The following is a 12,440-nucleotide window of genomic DNA, read 5'->3' as shown; positions in this document are numbered from 1 at the left end:
CATCCTCTTACTGTCAATAACAGACTTTCATCATCAAACACAAGAAACAGGCAGGGCACGGTGGCTCACACCTGTAATCCCAGCACTTTGGGAGGCTGAGGCGGGTGGATCACATGAGGTCAGGAGTTTGAGACAAGCCTGGCCCACATGGTGAAACCTCATCTCTACTAAAAATACAAAAATTATCTGGGTGTGGTGGCAGGCGCCTGTAATCCCAGCTAATCAGGAGGGTGAGGCAGGAGAATCGCTTGAACCTGGGAGGTGGAGGGTGCAGTGAACTGAGATCGAGCAACTGTACTCCAGCCTGGGCGACAGAGCAAGACTCTGCCTTAAAAAAAATAAATACACAACATAACAATCTCTGGGACACATTCAAAGCAGTGTGTAGAGGGAAATTTATAGCACTAAATGCCCACAAGAGAAAGCAAGAAAGATCCAAAATTGACAACCTAACATCACAATTAAAAGAACTAGAAAAGCAAGAGCAAACCTATTCAAAAGCTAGCAGAAGGCAAGAAATAACTAATATCAGAGAAGAACTGAAGGAAATAGAGATACAAAAAACCCTTCAAAAAATTAATGAATCCAGGAGCTGGTTTTTTGAAAAGATCAACAAAATCGATAGACCACTAGCAAGACTAATAAAGAAGAAAAGAGAGAAGAATCAAATAGGTGCAATAAAAAATGATAAAGGGGATATCACCACTGATCCCACAGAAATACAAACTACCATCAGAGAATACTACAAACACCTCTAGGCAAATAAACTAGATAATCTAGAAGAAATGGATAAATTCCTCGACACATACACTCTCCCAAGACTAAACCAGGAAGAAGTTGAATCTCTGAATAGACCAATAACAGGAGCTGAAATTGTGGCAATAATCAATAGCTTATCATCCAAAAAAAGTCCAGGACCAGATGGATTCACAGCCGAATTCTACCAGAGGTACAAGGAGGAGATGGTACCATTCCTTCTAAACTATTCCATTCAATAGAAAAAGAGGGAATCCTCCCTAACTCATTTTATGAGGCCAGCATCATCCTGATAACAAAGCCTGGCAGAGACACAACTAAAAAAGAGGATTTTAGACCAATATCCTTGATGAACATTGATGCAAAAATCCTCAATAAAATACTGGCAAACCAAATCCAGCAGCACATCAAAAAGCTTATCCACCATGATCAAGTGGGCTTCATCACTGAGATGCAAGGCTGGTTCAACGTACGCAAATCAATAAATGTAATCCAGCATATAAACAGAACCAAAGACAAAAACCACATGATTATCTCAACAGATGCAGAAAAGGTCTTTGACAAAATTCGACAACACTTCATGCTAAAAACTCTCAATAAATTAGGTATTGATAGGACATATCTCATAATAATAAGAGCTATCTATGACAAACCCACAGCCAGTATCATACTGAATAGACAAAAACTGGAAGCATTCCCTTTGAAAACTGGTAGAAGACACGGATTCCCTCTCTCACCACTCTTATTCAACATAGTGTTGGAAGTTCTGGCCAGGGCAATCAGGAAGGAGAAGGGAATAAAAGGTATTCAATTAGGAAAAGAGGAAGTCAAATTGTCCCTGTTTGCAGATGACATGATTGTATATCTAGAAAGCCCCATTGTCTCAGCCCAAAATCTCCTTAAGCTGATAAGCAACTTCAGCAAAGTCTCAGGATACAAAATCAGTGTACAAAAATCACAAGCATTCTTATACACCAATAACAGACAAACAGAGAGCCAAATCATGAGGGAACTCCCATTCACAATTGCTTCAAAGAAAATAAAATACCTAGGAATCCAACTCACAAGGGATGTGAAGGACCTCTTCAAGGAGAACTACAAACCATTGCTCAATGAAATAAAAGAGGATACAAACAAATGGAAGAACATTCCTTGCTCATGGGTAGGAAGAATCAATATCATGAAAATGGCCATACTGCCCAAGGTAATTTATAGATTCAATGCCATCCCCATCAAGATACCAATGACTTTCTTCACAGAATTGGAAAAAACTAGTTTAAAGGTCATGTGGAACCAAAAAAGATCCCGCATCACCAAGTCAATCCTAAGCCAAAAGAACAAAGCCGGAGGCATCACACTACCTGACTTCAAACTATACTACAAGGCTACAGTAACCAAAACAGCATGGTACTGGTACCAAAATAGAGACATAGATCAGTGGAACAGAACAGAGCCCTCAGAAATAATGCCACTTACCTACAACCATCTGATCTTTGACAAACATGACAAAAACAAGCAATGGGGAAAGGATTCCCTATTTAATAAATGGTCCTGGGAAAACTGGCTAGCCATATGTAGAAAGCTGAACCTGGATCCCTTCCTTCCACCCTATACAAAAATTAATTCAAGATGGATTAAAGACTTACATGTTAGACCTAAAACCATAAAAACCCTAGAAGAAAACCTAGGCATTACCATTCAGGACATAGGCATGGGCAAGGACTTCATGTCTAGAACACCAAAAGCAATGGCAACAAAAGCCAAAAATGACAAATGGGATCTAATTAAACTAAAGAGCTTCTTCATAGCAAAAGAAACTACCATCAGAGTGAACAGACAACCTGCAGAATGGGAGAAAATTTTTGCAACCTACTCATCTGACAAAGGGCTAATGTCCAGAATCTACAATGAACTAAAACAAATTGACAAAAAAACAATGCAAAACAAAGAAAAATCAAAAAGTGGGCAAAGGATATGAACAGACACTTCTCAAAAGAAGACATTTATGCAGCCAAAAGACACATGAAAAAATGCTCATCATCACTGGCCATCAGAGAAATGCAAATCAAAACCACAATGAGATATCATCTCACACCGGTTAAAATGACGGTCATTAAAAAGTCAGGAAACAACAGGTGCTGGAGAGGATGTGGAGAAATACGAACACTTTTACACTGTTGGTGGGACTGTAAACTAGTTCAACCATTGTGGAAGTCAGTGTGGTGATTCGTCAGGGATCTAGAACTAGAAATAACATTTGACCCAGCCATCCCATTACTGGGTATATACCCAAAGGACTATAAATCATGTTGCTATAAAGACACATGCACACGTATGTTTATTGTGCACTATTCACAATAGCAAAGACTTGGAACCAACCCAAATGTCCAACAATGATAGACTGGATTAAGAAAATGTGGCACATATACACCATGGAATACTATGCAGCCATAAAAAATGATGAGTTCCTGTCCTTTGTAGGGACATGGATGAAGCTGGAAACCATCATTCTCAGCAAACCATCACAAGGACAAAAAACCAAACACCGCATTTTGTCACTCATAGGTGGGAATTGAACAATGACAACACATAGACAAAGGAAGGGGAACATCACTCTCTGGGGACTGTTGTGGGGTGGGGGGAGGGGGGAGGGATAGCATTAGGAGATATACCTAATGCTAAATGACAAGTTAATGGGTGCAGAACACCAGCATGGCACATGTATACATATGTAATAAACCTGCACATTTTGCACATGTACCCTAAAACTTAAACTATAATAAAAAATATAAAAAGTCAAGAAACAATAGATGCTGGCAAGGCTGTGGAGAAATAAACACTTTTACAATGTTGGTAGGAATGTTAATTAGTTCAATCATTGTGGAAGACAGTTTGGCAATTCTGCAAGGATCTAGAACCAGAAATACCATTTGACCCAGAAATCCCATTACTGGGTGTATAGCCAAAGGACTAGAAATCATTCTATTATAAAGATGCATGCACGCGTATGTTTATAGCGGCACTATTCCCATTAGGAAAAACACGGAATCAATCCAAATGCCCATCAGTGATAGACTGGATAAAGAAAATGTGGTACATACATGCCACGCAATACTGTGCAGCCATAAAAAGGAATGAGATCATGCCTTTTGCAGGGTCATGAATGAATCTGGAAGCCATCATCTTCAGCAAACTAATACAGGAACAGAAGACCAAACACATGTTCTCACTCATAAGTGGGAGCTGAATAATGAGAACACCTGGACACAGGGAGGGGAAGAACACACACTGGGGCCTGTCAGTGGGGAAGGGGAGGGAGAGCATCAGGATGAATAGCTAACGCATGTGGGTCTTAATACCTAGGCACCTAGGCGGTGGGTTGATAGGTACAGCAAATCATCATAGTGCACGTTTACCTACGTAACAAACCTGCATCTCCTGCACATGTATCCTGGAACTTAAAATAAAATTTAAAAAAATAAAAAAACAGAAGAGTACTGAAAATTGGCTCACAGTTCCACAGCCTGTACAGCAAGCATGATGCTGACATCTGCTCAGCTTCTGGGGAGGCCTCAGGAAACTTAACAATCATGGTGGAAGGGAAAGCAAGAGCAGGAGGAAGAGAGAGAGGGGGAAGGTCCTACACACTTTAAACAACAAGATCTCATGGGAACACTATCACAAGAGCAGCGCTAGGGGGATTATGCTTATCCATTAGAAACTGCTCCCATGGACCAGCCACCTTCCAGCAGGCCCCTTCTCCAACACTGGGAACCACTGGAAACTGCTCCCATGGACCAGCCACCTCCCAGCAGGCCCCATCTCCAACACTGGGGATTACATTTCTATAGAAGTTTCCAATAATTTTGGAACACATACTAATAACATATTTATAAAAATACAGTCCAAAGTAGACCAAACACCATTCACTCTTCCATTTGAAAGTTTTCCGTCTATTCTAATATCACAATCTCCAGCGTCATTAGTCAGAATCCTGCATTTAAGGGCATCTATTAAATTTTATAGCTGATTATAAAACCATCATTTAAAGAGGACCAAAATGAGACAACAATTGTCTGTGGATGATAAAAACATTAAGGGCAGCCACAGTTAAACACACGAACAACAGCCTTTAAAGTAGAATTTGCTGTAGAGCCTATTATGAAGGAGATATTTTTAGTTATTACCTCTTTTATTCTAAACCATGGAAAAAGGAACTATCAAATTAAGTCCTTCTAGAAGAGTGAAGGGCTCCTGGCAATGTTTTCTTTAATCCATGATGTGGGATAAAGGGAGTTTTGACTGATTATGAGGCAATGTATATACCACTAAAGTTTCAACACCCTAAAAGGGAAAAAAGGAGGGGAGAGAAGTCCTGGAAGAACCAGATGGAGCCGTAGCAGATGATTTCAATCCACTGACCCCTGAATTGTGGGCTGGTTGTGCTGCATCGCTCTGTGACTTATGGTTCTGTCGCAACAAAGATCTAATTCCCAGGGTTATAGGAAAAGACACCTGCGGTACCCCTGAGGCACAGAGAAGGCATAAATCCAAACCTGACTTAAGTCTAGGGTTGTTAAACCACACAATCTGCTCACAAGGAGGACCTTAACTCTGAAGACACTGATTTGGGGCTGTTTCAAAGAAAGAAATTATAAATATGAGTGGGAAAGAGAACAACCTTCCCTATATCCAGCGGCAAAAAAATGAGGGAAAGGGAAGGAAGGAAGGAGGGAAGGAAGGAGAGAGGGAAGGAAGGAAGTAGGGAGGGAGGTAGGGATGGAAGGAAGTAAGAAAGGAGAGAGGGAAGGAAGGAATGAAGGAAGGAGAGAGGAAAGGAGGGCAGGAAGGAAGGAAAGAAGGAAGAGAGGGAAGGAAGGAGGGAGGGAGGGAAGGAAGGAAGGAGAGAGGGAAGGTAGGAGGGAGGGAAGGAAGGAGAGAGGGAAGGAAGGAGAGAGGGAAGGAAGGAGGGAAGTAAGAAAGGAAGGAAGGCAATGGAAGGAGAAGGAAGGCAGGAAGGAAGGAAGGAAAGAGGGAAGGAAGGAAGGAAAGATGCAAAGAAGGAAGGAAGGAAGGAAGGGAAGGAACTTGGATATGCAGAAAAACAAAATTTAAATTAAAACGGAAGTTTATCATCTGACCTAATTGGAAATGTACTATTTTCTAAAACAATTTATACAGTCCAAAGATAAAAGTGTGCTGATTGGTATTTGTAACTCTCCAGCATATATTCTGAATCAATTTTAACATCTGCTGAAATCTACCAATTGGCATACCTTCACAAACTTAATCAATACTGGAGCTCAAACTTTGTTATACCTGAGATTTCACTAAATTTAAACATTGCATCCCCTAATCCTAGCAGAGTAACTGCATATAGAATAGAGGACACATAATTATGCCTCACATTTTTTACCTTGACTAAATTTCCCGTAGTCGTAGAAGCCTTTGTCCATAGGGGACCTGGATGCTCTGACCTAATGAGTAACAAATTGATATTAAATCGTTTGCACTTACACATTGACTTCACCAAATGTAACCTTACAGAACTCCCTCTCCTGTTTTTTTTTAAATTTGATTTATTTTTAATTTTTCGTTTTTTTAGAGATGAGGTTTTGCTCCATTACCCCGGCTGAATGAAGTGTGGTGGCACAATCATAGCTCACTGCTGCCTTGAACTCCTGGGCTCAAGCAATCCTCCCATTTTAGCCTTCCAAGTAGCTGGGATTACAGGCATGCACCAACACAGCCAATTAAAAAAATTATAGAAGTGGAGTCTTGCTATGTTGCTTAGGCTGGTCTCTAACTTCTGGCCTGAAGCAATCCTCCTGCCTCGGCCTACCAAAGTGCTGGGATTACAGGTGTGGACCATTGTGTCCAGCCTCCCCATCTTGATAAATTAGCAAATATGGTCCAACATAAATTACAACATGACTTCAGATAAATAAAACTTATTATATAAGACCTAATTAATTAGTGAAGGGGTGATAATTCTCATTGCTTCAACGTTTAGCAGTAGAATTTGGCCTGTTCTTAAACCTGCAAATAATAAATGGTGTTTCACAGTGGATTGCTGTAATGTGACTGCAGTGCTCCCAACCATTAAGGCCCTCGTACCCAATGCCTAATATTGTGGTTAATTTTTTTTTTTATTTCAATAGGTTTTTGGGGAATATGATGTTTTTTTTTTTATTTCAATAGGTTTTTGGGAAACAGGTGGTGTTTGGTTACAGGAATAAGTTCTTTAGTGGCGATTTCTGAGATTTGTGGTGCACGCATCACCCAAGCAGTGTACACTGTACCGGTTGTGTAGTGTTTTATCCCTCACCGCACCCACCCCACCACTCCCAGCCTTTCCCTGAATCCTCGAAGACCATTGTATCATTCTTATGCCTTTGCATCCTCATAGCTTAGCTCTCACTTATGAATGAGAACATACAATGTTTGGTTTTCCATTCCTAAGTTGCTTCACTTAGAATAATGGTGTCCAGTTTCATCCAGGTTGTTATGAATGCATTATTTCATTCCATCTTATGGCTGAGTAGTATTCCATGTGGTAAATATTTATACCACATTTTATTTATCCACTTACTGATTGATGGGCATTTAGGCTCGTTTCAAATTCTTCCAATTGCATATTGTGCTGCTATAAACATGCGTGTGCAAGTATCTTTTTCATATAATGACTTATTTTCCTCTGAGTAGATACCCAGGAGTGGAATTACTGGATCAAATGATAGATCTGCTTTTAGTTCTTTGGAAATCTCCTCACTGTTTTCCATAGCTGTTGTACTAGCTTACATTCCCTCCAAAAAGTGTAAAAGTGTTCCCTTTTTACCACATCCATGCCAACATCTATTAGTTTTTGATTTTTTGATTATGACCATTCTTGCAGGAGTGACGGGGTATCATATTATATTGTGGTTTTGATTTGCATTTCCCAGATAATTAGTTATGTTGAGCATTTTTTCATGTGTTTGTTGTCCAGTTGCTTATCTTCTTTTGAGAATTGTCTGTTCATGTCCTTAGCCCACTTTTTGATAGGATGTTTTTCTTGCTGGTTTGTTTGAGTTCCTTGCAGATTCTGGGTATTAGTCCTTTAATCAGAAGTACAGATTGCGAAGATTTTCTCCCACTCTGTAGGTTATCTGTTTACTCTGCTGATTATTTCTCTTACTGCGCAGAAGCCTTTGAGTTTAAGTCTCATCTATTTATCTTTGTTTTAGTTGCTTTTGCTTTTTGGGTTATTGATCATGAAGTCTTTGCCTAAGCCAATGTCTAGAAGGCTTTTTCCTATGTTGTCTTCTATAATTTTTATGGTTTCAGATATTAGATTTAAGTCCTTGATCCATCTTGAGTTGATTTTTGAATAGGGTGAGAAATGAGCATCCACTTTCATTCTTCTATGTGTGGCTTGCCATTTATCTCAGCACTATTTGTTAAATAGGGTATTCTTTCTCTGCTTTATGTTTTTGTTTGTTTTGTTGAAGATTAGATGACTGTAAGTATTTGGCTTTATTTCTGGGTTCTCTATTATGTTCCATTGATCTATATGGCTATTTTTATACCAGTAACATGCTGTTTTGGTGACTATGGACTTCTAGTATAGTTTGAAGTCGGCTTCTAGATTTGTTCTTTTTGCTTAATCTTGTTTTGGCTATACAGACTCTTTTTTGGTTCTAGGCTTTTATTACCTTAAGGTATGTCCCTTCGATGTTGATTTTGCTGAGGGTTTTAATCACAAAGGGATTCTGGATTTTGTCAAATGTTTTTTCTATGTCAATTTTGCTGAGGGTTTTAGGCATAAAGGGATGCTGGATTTTGTCAAATCCTTTTTCTGCATGTATTGAGATGATCATGTGATTTTTGTTTTTAATTCTGTTTATATGGTGTATCACATTTATTGACTTGCAGATATTTAACAATCCTGCATCCCTGATTTGTCTTCAGATCGTATATATCTTTCGCCTTATGATGGTTAATTTTATTTGCCAAGTTGGGTTGCCTAGATATTTGGTTAAACACTCTGGATGTGTCTGTGAGGGTGTTCCTTGATGAGACGAACATTTGAATATGTAGACTTAGTAAAGCGCTTGCCCTCCCCAGTGTGAGTGGGCCTCATCCAATCCATTAAAACCCAAATAAAACACAAGGGTAGAGGAAGAGAGAATTCACTCTCTGATGATTTCAGAGCTGAAATGTAGATATTCTCTCGCCTTTGAAGTCAGACGTGGACTGTAACTTACGCCATCAGCTTTCCTGGTTCTCAGGACTTTAGGCTTGGACTGGAACTCCAACATTGGCAGTCCTGGGTCTCCAGCTTGCTGAATGGAGGTCCTGGGACTTCTTAGCCTTCATAACCACATGAGCCAATTCCTTACAATAAACCTATATATATTCATGCAACTGATAAATATTTTGTTGTTACAGATTTGGCTACCATGTTCTTTTTGTGCCTATTTTAACAGAGTCTCAGTCATAGCCTGCCTTCATCTCTGAAGGGACCAGGCGACCCACCGAGTGCCTCGGCAGCCTTGTTATTGCATGCAATCTTCACAGACAAGATCTCACTGCAACCAGCTTTCTACAGGAGCACAAGTGTGACATTATACTGATGACATCATTCTCAGAGAAAATTCATTTTATGAAATAAGGACACACAGATACAAGGAGGCTTACACAAAGGGAATGGATCTTTCCCCAACACAGCAGTGCAAGGCCCTGCCACTTTGCTTCAATTCCTGAAAATTCCTTGGTAAACATGGGGCTGCTCTATTCCTGACACTTTCAAGAAATAGTTATTGATCCTCTCAGCATCCACAATGTTAATACAAGCCAAACATTCTTTAATTTGTGTTTTGTTTTTTGGAGGCACAGTCTTGCTCTGTCACCCAGGCTGGTATGAAGTGGCACGATTTCAGCTCACTGCAGCCTCGACCTCCTGAGCTCTAGCAATTCTCCCATCTCTGCCTTCCAAGTAGCTAGGACTGCAGGTGTGTGCCACCACACTCAGCTAATTTTGTTTATTTTTTTGTAGAGAAAAGGTCTCGCTATGTTACCCAGACTGGTCTCAAACTCCTGGGCTGAAGCGATCCTCTTACCTCGGCCTCCCAAAGTTCTGGGATTACAGGTGTCAGCCACTGTTCCCAGCCCTTTAATTCTTTACTTGGGGTTCAGGTGACAACATATTTCTTATTTACAAATCTTACTTAATCTCACTGATGCTGTCTGTCATTGGCTAACTGACCCACCTTGAATGAAGCCTCCTCCAACAAGTCTGGAATCTGTCCGAATCTAAATTAACAGGTGCTCCTATGAATTCCCTCAGAGAACACACTGTGGATGTTTTAGCAACCTCTTCCCATGCCTCCTGAAGTATCTGGATTGCATATGGTGGCCATAAGTAGTCCATGGGCTTCTGAAGTAAAAAACAAACCTGCCCCTTTTCACTGTGTTCTGTACAGCATCAGGGCAGTGATTGCTGACCACATACTGGACCCTCTGGAAATAGAGGGCTCTGCATCCATGTCCACTAGCCTTCATGCCCATCTGGCCATCAGGCCTTGGGAAGCAGCACCCCACAGCCTTGGCACAGCTGCAGAGACCTCCTTGCCTCAGGATGGAGTCAAACCTGGACCCCCTGCCATTCTCATCTGCAGGAAACACTGGCCTCCTTCATCCTCAGGCTGTGTTGCTGGAAGCCACCCATCTCCGAGGCCCCTTGGGATTGACTGAGTGACCAGCAGTGAAGTTCATCCACCTTCTGAATGGATGCCATCATCTGACGTGATGGAGCTCAGTGGGTTGTTGCTGCGGTCTTCCCTCCCTTAGCCAGGATGTCCCTGATAAAGGATGACACCCAAGCCTCAGCACAACTGGCCAAACTTGAGGTGGTCATCTCAGCACTGATGCCGGGCCAACAATTAGCCCCATTTGTACATTTTTACAAATTTTTGGCAATTGCCAAGAATTATCCACCTTCCCTCCCCATTGAATTAAAGAAACTTCTTGCCTTATGGATACTCAGAATACAATCAAGGTAACAGATGCCTTTTTTATAACGAAGGACACAGTATGGATCTCACAGGGACACTCCTTATCCCCTGCAGAGTTCCTGACACTACTGATGGTGACCAAGGCAACATTTCATCAGAAAACACAGTGCTAGGCTTGTGAAAGTGTCTAGTAGGGCTTCCACTGCCCCTATAGGCTGCAGGCAGCTGCTTTAGTTGAGAGATAGACTGAGCTCCTCAAAGAATTCCTATTTAAGTTACAAAGCAGCGAGTGGATGCCCTGCTGGGTTCCACTGTTGCCACAGGCTTTGATTACTCTAAGTTCATGCTTCTTAGGAAAGTGCACTTTTTACACCAATGCTACACAGTTCCCTCAGTTGCCTTTACTGGACATCAAGGAGTTCACATTTTTGACAACCGTTCAGTCCTGGGCTGTCCAAGGTGTGGAGCTAGCTCAGTACAGGAAGCTGCCTGCTGCGTGTGGATCAGTAATATCAGACTTGCCCAACAACTCACTGGAGACATGAAAACCAATGCATGGGGGATGCATGACGTCACCCAAATAATTATGAACACTCTTGTGCTGCCAGAGACCCCAGATCTCTAAACCAATGCATGGGGAATGCATGATATCACCCAAATATTTACAAACATGCTTATTCTGCCAGAGACCCCAGATCACTTTTCCTGCCTCCTGCTAAATAAATGGGGGCAGTAGCTTTGCATCGGCTTCCACATTACATTACTCATAACTGTGACCTTCCTAATCTCTTATGTCCCTAAACACTTATTACAATGTCTCAGCAGCTTTCGCTCAGCCTCTCAAAATATTATTCATCACGAAAATAAATGTCTGATGTTAAAGCATCAGGGGTCAATTGTACTGTGACACCTAAAATTTCATGCAGCACCCCACCATGTCCTCAGCCTAATGGCTTTCATGCCCCCACCAGACTGCAAAACTCTGAATTAGTCAAGCACATCCCTGAAGGGACGAGGGGTTACCCCACCCTCTGATTTCTACCAAGCCTTCCTCCCACACCATCTGTTCCAGAGAGCAACCCTGGGTAGACCTGCATAAATGCAGTGTCATCCCCCACTGGGCTGAGTATGTGTGACGAGTAAATTACTGGGAATTTCGTCTGCTCAGTGTTTGTTTTGTCTGCAGCCATTCCCAGAATTCTAGGGCAAGACTAGCTTCTTCACCAATGGGGTGAACAGGAAGGAACCCGAGTGGGAATTGCGTTTTTAAAAAAATCCCTTCCCACCCTCTTAATTACGTAATGCATGCATTTTTATAGCTTTTTTGCTCATTCCATTACCTGAGGTCAGCCACTGATATTTAACCCCTCCTTAGCCTCGGAGGAGGGCAGAGGAGCACTGGTCATATTGATTTCGCTAGCGGTGACATGATTTCCTCCTGTGCCACTCAAATTCCCTCCTTCTTTAACTTGATGTTCAGTAGGTTGTGTTTCTCTCGTCTTTGCAGATTGTTAGGAAGATGAGAATCAGCTTTCATTTTTGGTGTTGCCATAGAGAAGACTCCATGGTAATCTTTCTTTGCACAATCAACTTTTTCTTTTCCCCCAGAAATTGCAAATTCTTATGTGAGAGATAGCTTTCTGGAGTCTGCAAACATAGATTATCGTCTCTCTTTTGATGGTAAATTTC

The 12,440-nt window shown here is 41.3% G+C and overlaps 1 protein-coding gene across 1 annotated transcript in view; it reads left to right on the top strand.

Annotated features, from left to right (window-relative positions):
- LOC129528236 (protein FRG1-like) overlaps positions 1-9,389 on the top strand; it is a 34,258-nt gene extending 24,869 nt beyond the window's left edge. The window contains exon 6 of the mRNA XM_055368057.2: positions 9,225-9,389. Within this exon, the coding sequence (XP_055224032.1) occupies positions 9,225-9,371 (147 nt within the window). The 3' untranslated portion in view covers positions 9,372-9,389. The remainder of the gene's footprint in view (positions 1-9,224) is intronic.
- Positions 9,390-12,440: the final 3,051 nt, after the last annotated feature.

This window comes from Gorilla gorilla, chromosome 17, assembly GCF_029281585.2.
Source record: "Gorilla gorilla gorilla isolate KB3781 chromosome 17, NHGRI_mGorGor1-v2.1_pri, whole genome shotgun sequence".
Lineage (NCBI taxonomy): Eukaryota > Metazoa > Chordata > Mammalia > Primates > Hominidae > Gorilla > Gorilla gorilla.
The sequence above is the reverse complement of the archived record's forward strand: the minus strand, read 5'-3'. Positions and strand labels throughout refer to the sequence as shown.